The 7,500-nt window shown below is 43.2% G+C and overlaps 1 protein-coding gene across 1 annotated transcript in view; it reads right to left on the bottom strand.

Moving 5' to 3' along the window:
- LOC143041024 (uncharacterized) overlaps positions 1-7,210 on the bottom strand; it is a 43,080-nt gene extending 35,870 nt beyond the window's left edge. The window contains exon 1 of the mRNA XM_076212611.1: positions 7,163-7,210. Within this exon, the coding sequence (XP_076068726.1) occupies positions 7,163-7,174 (12 nt within the window). The 5' untranslated portion in view covers positions 7,175-7,210. The remainder of the gene's footprint in view (positions 1-7,162) is intronic.
- Between the last annotated feature and the right edge of the window lie 290 nt (positions 7,211-7,500).

Here is a 7,500-nt window from a genome sequence, read left to right as displayed (position 1 = left end):
GGAGGAGGATAGAGGAAGAGGTATAGGAGTAGGAGGAGGAAGAGAAGAATAAGGAAGAGGAAGAAAAAGAAGAGGAAAAGGAGGAGGAAGAACAGGAGGAGGAAAAGGAGGAAGAACAGGAGGAAAATGAAGAGGAGGAAGAGAAAGAGGAAGAGGAGTAGGGGGAAAAGAAGGAGGAGGAATAGGAGGAGGAATACTAGGAGGAGAAAGAGGAGATGGAGGAGGAGGAGGAAGAGGAGGAAGAATAGGAGGAGGAAAAGGAAGAGGTGGAAGTGGTGGAGGAGAAGGAGGAAGAGGATGAGGAAGAGAATGAATAGGAGAAGGAGGAAGAGGAGAAGCAGGAAGAGGAAGAGGAGGAGGAGAAAGAGAAGGAGGAGGAGGAGGAGGAGGTGGTAGTGGAAGAGGAATAGGAGTAGGAGGAAGAGGAGGAGGAGTGGGAGGTGAAGGTGGAGGCGCGGACACTACCGGGCCTCTTCTTGGACTTCAGCTTCCCCCCCTCCCCCCCTTTTTTTTTAAGGGATCCTGTTCTCAGCTGAATGATATCGTATGGAGAAGTCCTGGTGGGAAAAACCTGGAAAGGCGCCATCCTACTGAAAGGGAGTGAAGGGAAATGAGAGAGGCGTAAAATAAGAGAGAGAGAGAACTTGAGAAGGAGAGAGAGAGAGAGAGAGAGAGAGAGAGAGAGAGAGAGAGAGAGAGAGAGAGAGAGAGAGAGAGAGAGAGAGAGAGAGAGAGGGAGGGCTCAGAAGGAACGTGCACCTAGAAACGCCTAACTGCCATATGTACTTATACAATGTATATATATATATATATATATATATATATATATATATATGTATATATATATATATATATATATATATGTATGTGTGTGTGTGTGTGTGTGTGTGTGTGTGTGTGTGTGTGTCTTTGTGTGTGTGTGTGTGTGTGTGTGTGTGTGTGTATGTATGTATATATATGTATATATATATATTTATATATCAGCTATCTCAACAGATCGGCTAATAGTTTATTGTAAGATTTTATTTAGGCTGTTTAGATAGGGCTCTGGGGAGGATCGTCCCCCCCCCCTCGACTAAGATGGCTTGTGAGTAATGGTTGGGTTGGGGGTAAGGAGAGGGGGCGAAGGGGAATTATGGGAGTAGGGGGGGAGGGAGAGTAAAGGGAGGGGAGGGGAGGGAGGGTAAGGAGCGGTTATAAATGAATGGTGGTTAAGAAGGGTGAAGATGAAGGCAGTGGAGTAGGGGAGGTTTTGGAGGGGACGAGGGAGGGAGTGTGGATGGAGAAAGGGAAGGGTGAGGGATTGCGAGGGAGGGTAGATATCGCTCGAGAGGAAGGGGAAGAAGAAGCGAGGGAAATGGGGATGTGATAGAAAATAGGAAGGAATGGGGTGGGAGAAAAAGGGAGAGGAATGGGTGAGGAGATAGGAGGAGGGGAAATGCTGGATGGGAAGGGAGGGAGAGGAGGAAAGGGGACATATTAGAGGGTAAAGGAGGGGAGAGAGGGGAGGGGGAGAAAAGAGAGGAGAGGGGAGAGAAAGGGAGAAGAAGAAAGAGGAAGGAAGGGTGATAAAGGAGTCTTATATCTGGGGAATGGAGGAGAAATGAATGGAGGAGGGGAGGGAAAAGAAGAGGAAGGAGGAGATTGAAGGAGTGGAGGGAAGAGGAGAGGGAGGGAAGGGGGAAGGTGTGGAGGGTAAAGGTGGAGATAAGGTGAGGAAAGGGAAGTTGAGAAGAGAGGGTAGGAGAGGGAAAAAGTTTAGAGTGGAGACGGGAGGGGAAAGGAGGATGAGTGAAGGGAAGGAAGTTGAGGGGATGGGAGGAGGAGAGCAGGGGAAGCTCAGTGGGAAAGGAGAGGAGACGGGGAGAGGAGACGAAGGACAACAGAAGGAAGAGGAGAAGAGGAGATGGGATGGAGAGTAATGGAGATGAGAGGAGGGGAGAAGGGAAGAAAGATGAGGGAAAAGAAGGGGAAAGAAAAAAAAGGGAAGAGAAGGGAGTGTAGAGGAAGAGAGGGAAGATGAAGAGAGGGGAGTGGAGGGAGGGGGAGGGGAAGGGGGAGGGGGCAGGTGTAGCCTGGAGTTGTGGACCACTACCCAGTCGACCTTGAGCCGACTGTACTTCAACCTAAATATCAACTTCTTTATTTTTGCATCCTCCCCACTCCCTCTCTCCCTACTCCTATTCCCTCCTACTCGGCTTACACTCCGAAAGTAACCCTCCACTAACGACCACCTGGGTCCATTTCCATCGTGGTTCCATCTCCACTAGCGCTATTCCGTTTGGGCCTATCATCTCCTAACTCCATAATTCCATTCTTTACTTCTCTTTGTTCTCTTCCCTTCCTGTTTTTTCTTTCTTACAATAGGTTATAACGACAGAGCAAGAGTGCCGACAGGAGACCTTCTGGTCTATAACGAGGCCTGATGCAAAGAAAAATATATTGATGTAAACACGCATTCTAACAAGCAAACACAAGAAGCTATTGATGAATGTCACAACATATTGTTTTGGTGTTTATCCAGCTGATTCTTGATAAATATAATTGCATTATATTCTATCGCCTTTGAAAGAAGTTTATTTCATTCACTGACAGCGCTTTTGGCAAAGTTGCTTCTACCTAACTACTTCAAGTTATCTGACAATTTTAGGCCATCTTTTCCAATTTTGTTAGTGTTTAGTGTGTATTTTTCAGTTCTAATGTTACCAACTCCATCCAAAATTTTGAAGATATATATCAAGTTTTCTCAAAGCCTAATTTTTTTTCAAGGGAAAATAATTTCAAATATTTTAAGCCGTTTTTGTATGATGTTTCTTATATTTAGTATTAGTATTGTGACTCACTGCTGTACCTTTTCTAGTCTGGCAGTGTCTTTAATGAGATGTTTCCCTTTCATTGATTATTCCATTCACTGTTCAACTCATCTTGTTATTATATTCTCGCCACTGACTCCCAGGGTCTTTCTGGAGTAAATACAAAAACTCCTCCTTCCTTCCGCGTAATCTAGGCGAAATGTCTCACTCCCGAAGTACTCCACATCTTGGAGGAGGAAGTAGAGAGAACACTTGGTTGATCGATTGACCTCCTTTAGACCAGAGATCTTCCTGGGATGAGTGAAGTCGTCGGCCGTCAACAAGATCAAAACCTTCAAGTGTTACTTCGATGAACTCTTTTCCGTGACAAGTGGCATTTCAAATCTGGCTGGCACCGGGCCACCTTATCCTATCCCCGTGACATCTCTCCCCCACTCCTAACCCTTCTTCGATAATGAAAGGACATGATGAAGGATATTTTTTTCAATACTCGCTGGTAGCAGGATTCGAACCGCCATCTCCTCGGCTTTCGTTGCAAGTAACGACGTCCAAACCCGCACTGCATTCTTTTTTATGTGTGGAGACTAGTCTCTAATCATAGAAGAGTGCAGTAAAATATTGACTGCATTTAAATGAAGCATTTAATAGCTAATACGAAGGTATGATGGGTAAGGTGGGGGGAGTAGTGGGTAGTAGGCATGGAATTAGAGACAAGTAGGACATAGGAGGGGGAGAAGAGGAGTGGGGGGAGCAAGATCAAGCTGAGGGTGAAGGAGGTGGAGTGAGTTGACGATTGGAAGTTGACAAGGACGATGCCTACTTAGCTGATAATGATAATGATGGAGACATTGATTATGGTGATGCATGTGAAGATGAGGAAGAAGAGGAGGAGGAGATGGGGGAAGAGGGGGATCAAGGCGAAGAGGAGGACGAAGATGAATAGAATGTGAGTGAATGGAATGGAACAGAAAGAAAATTTGAAGAAAGAAGGTACGTGAGGAGATAGCAGAGGGAGAGGAAAAGGAGAAAGAGGGAAGAAGTAATAGAAAATGAGGAAGGTAACGAAAGCGAGTCTGAAGTCAGTTAGACGGAGGAATTTCGAGTGGAAACGAAAATCCTGATGAAGGCGTTGGTCAAGTCGTCTGGAAACTGGTTCCGCTCTCAAGAAGACGGCCGATAGAAGGATCTTAATGGCCTTGATGGCGAAGGAGAAAGAAGAGGAGGCTGTCTCTCAGTGACGCTGACCCTACTCTCCGGGCGGAGTTTCCCTCAGATAAACAGAACCGTTTGGCCTCAGGTCGAATATAATGATGTCTTAAAACGCAACGAATAAGTTAGAGAAAGTTTTTTTTTCTTTCTTACAAAATTGAAATAAATTGGTAGCACTTATTATTGGCTCTTCGGAGCGCGATTGATATCACTGGTTATCGTCGGTGTATAACATTTCTTATTTGGTTACATTTCATTATTTCCTCTTTCGTAGAAGCTGCAAGTAACGTAGTAAATTAAAGAAATATTTTGTTTTAAGGTAAAGAACATTTCCTGCTCTAGTCTTAAGAATATGGCCGTAGATATAAAAACATTGTTCAATTTTAATACAACTATTCTCGGGGTCGACATGACGTCATATCATCTTTACTATAATTTCGGATATGGCGATTTGACGTCATTCATGAGCCCCGCCTCCCTGCGCTTGGACAAACGTCGTGTGTTTACTAGATATTTTATTAAGTACAAGCAATACGTTAAAAAGTTATTGAGGAAATTACTATATGTAGTTCACTAACACAGTATGCTTGTTCCTGTCAACTTAATGAAAGTCTGAGATAAAACATCCTGAAATTTAGAAACGATAAATGTGATTCGGTACCAGGAGCCTCGGTACCAGTTGCCAGTGATTACCAGATGATTTACCACTGTGGACGGTCAAATACAAATACCGCCACAGAACTCTAGAATATCTCTGAATTTTTCTTTGGGTAATTTTCTAAGAAATATGTGTAACGTTTATATTTCTTGATAGGCGTTACAATAACTTGAAAATTAATTATATGAGTATGTAAAAGCACCGGTGGTCAGTGAGCATTCATGTAATTTTATGAGTGTTTTGTCGTGCTTTAGTTTTGAAATAGTCTAAAATGCTTTACAGAAAATGCCTAGCATGAATCTACTCACTAATATACGAAAGAAAAAAAAGAAAAACGAATATTGGGTGACCGAAATAAGCAGTCAAGCTCAGCGAGACCGCAGAAGTATGCATCAAATTACGTCCTCTGGTGTTAATTAGCACCTAGCGAGGCTGGCGACTGCCCCCGCCGCTGGGCCGGGTGGGGCGAGGGGGTGGGGTTACGGGGTGGGGGGTGTCGCCGAAGCGGCAAGGTTCTTGAGCGAAAAAAGCCCAGACGGGGACTCGGACCCTTCCGAAGGAGGGAGGGAGAGAGGGAGCAACACCCAACGGCGGCGTTACAAGAACCAAGGTAAACGCAGGAGGCCACACAGGGTGTCCTGGAACCTGGAACCTGGAACCGGGTAATACCCGGTAATACCCGGTACCTTATCTTAAGCTGAGGAGAGATCACGTGACCTGGGATATCGCAAGCTAACGAATAGATTGAACTAATAAAACTGGGAGATTACGGCAGGAGGCGCTTAAGATCGACCAAGGTCGGCCGTCACCTTTGCCCTTATAGGCATGGGGAGCAGGAATCACCGACAGCCTGCGTCTCCTTATGACGTCATGTCGTTAGTTTCCTTTTCGGAGGGAACAGACCTGTTCCTATTTAGACCTTAGAACGAACATCAACGCAACAATAAACTTTGTTTACAAAAAAAAAAAAAAAAGTAAAATAATGGACGTCCTTTAGGACCATTGATGCACTTTGAATATTTCATTCTGGGAGTTTGCGAGTGATCTCATTCTGGCTAGTGCTGGATGATTTTATTCAGCACTCTAGCAAACGCGTCTTACCGAGCAGTAGCATCATCAACAGCTTTCACTTCATTATGATTCGCTTAATGCTGATAAATAAATGGATGGCAGTTCTTGAATACCACCAAGAGCACACATGTTTTTACACACACATATCATACATATATATATATATATATATATATATATATATATGTATATATATATATAATATATATATATATATATATATATATATATATATATATACAATATATATATATATATATACATATATATATGTATATATACATACATATATTTAAATATATATATATATGTATATATACATATATATATGTATATATATATATATATATATGTGTGTGTGTGTGTGTGTGTGTGTGTGTGTGTGTGTGTGTGTGTGTGTGTATGAGTATATGGATTTAAGTATATATATATATATATATATATCTATTTGTGTGTGTGTGTGTGTGTGTGTGTGTGTGTGTACGCGCGAGCGCTGATAGTCAAGCCCTCCCATAGGTGGAAGTAAAATGATTGATGTGTAAAAATTTTTACAATATTGTTAATAACATTTATTTTTTTTTGTAGAGAAACTCGCGTACATTTGTCATATTCATCCGGTAACTGAATACAAGTGCGTTGTGGCGTCATGTCGTCCGTATCCTCTTTTGATATTACGTCGCATGTATCCAGTCGTACTGTAACCACTCGAACGTTATGTTGTCTCTGTCTTTTCGTGATCTCATATTCTTTATGTCCACTTATGTCATCTGTATACACTCGTTTTTATGTCGCCTGTGTCTAATCTTGGTGTCATGTCGTCCGCATACATTCTTCATGTCATGGCGTCTTCATCCACTCTTGATTTCTGTCCTTAATATCCACTTTTGATGTCACGTTGCCTGTACGCACTTTTGAGCTGTTGATGTCATATCGTATAATTCCACTTTGGAAGTCATATTTTTATCCACTAGTAATATCCTGTCAATATCCACTCGATGCCGGGTCATTTGTATCCACTCTTGACGTCAAGTCGTCTTTATTCACTTTTAACGTCTTATCATGTGAGTCTAGCCGTTTATTGATTATTCTTCTTTCCATTTTTCCTGATAATTTTTTACGAGGATGTCGTCACACACAAACACCTGCAACCGTCAAAGTGTTCATCAGTTTTGAGTCGACAACGTACGTACAGATGACAGTCGACAATCATAATAATTCAAAATAAAAGTTAAATCAATCGAGCCAGTAAACATCACCAATACCGAACACTCCATTTCACCGTGCGAGACAACTAGGAACCTTCACCAGTGGTGCGTGTCTCTATGCCAATTTCTCAGAGATTTTTAAACACACAGGACGAAGTTAACGTTGTTTTGGTCTCACGAAAGCAAAGCTACTCGAGAAGACTCACCAAAGTCCCCATGCGTGCGTTCACTGTGGGGTTAGGCGAGGAACTGACATCCCAAGTCCGCTGCAGGCACCAGGTCGGTGTTTGACCCTGGCACTGGACTTGCCTCCTCTCCCTCCCTCACGCTCCCTTCCCCCCGGCTTCCTCCCCTCCACTCCCTCCCCTTCACTACTTTTTGTCTATTCTTGTCCCATTTCCACCTGCATTGCGTCATTCTTCCTTGTTGGTCTCCCAATGGAGGTCCTGCAACACACGTGGGCCTTCCTGCCTCTGCCGCCTTTGTTACAAAGGCTTTAGGCTGAAGAAAATCTTCTGGCATTAGGATAAAATTTAATTTGGTT

The sequence above is a fragment of the Oratosquilla oratoria genome, chromosome 2 (genome assembly GCF_046742065.1).
Source record: "Oratosquilla oratoria isolate Oo_2021 chromosome 2, ASM4674206v1, whole genome shotgun sequence".
Taxonomy (NCBI): Eukaryota; Metazoa; Arthropoda; class Malacostraca; order Stomatopoda; family Squillidae; genus Oratosquilla; species Oratosquilla oratoria.
This window is presented reverse-complemented; position numbering and strand designations above follow the sequence as displayed.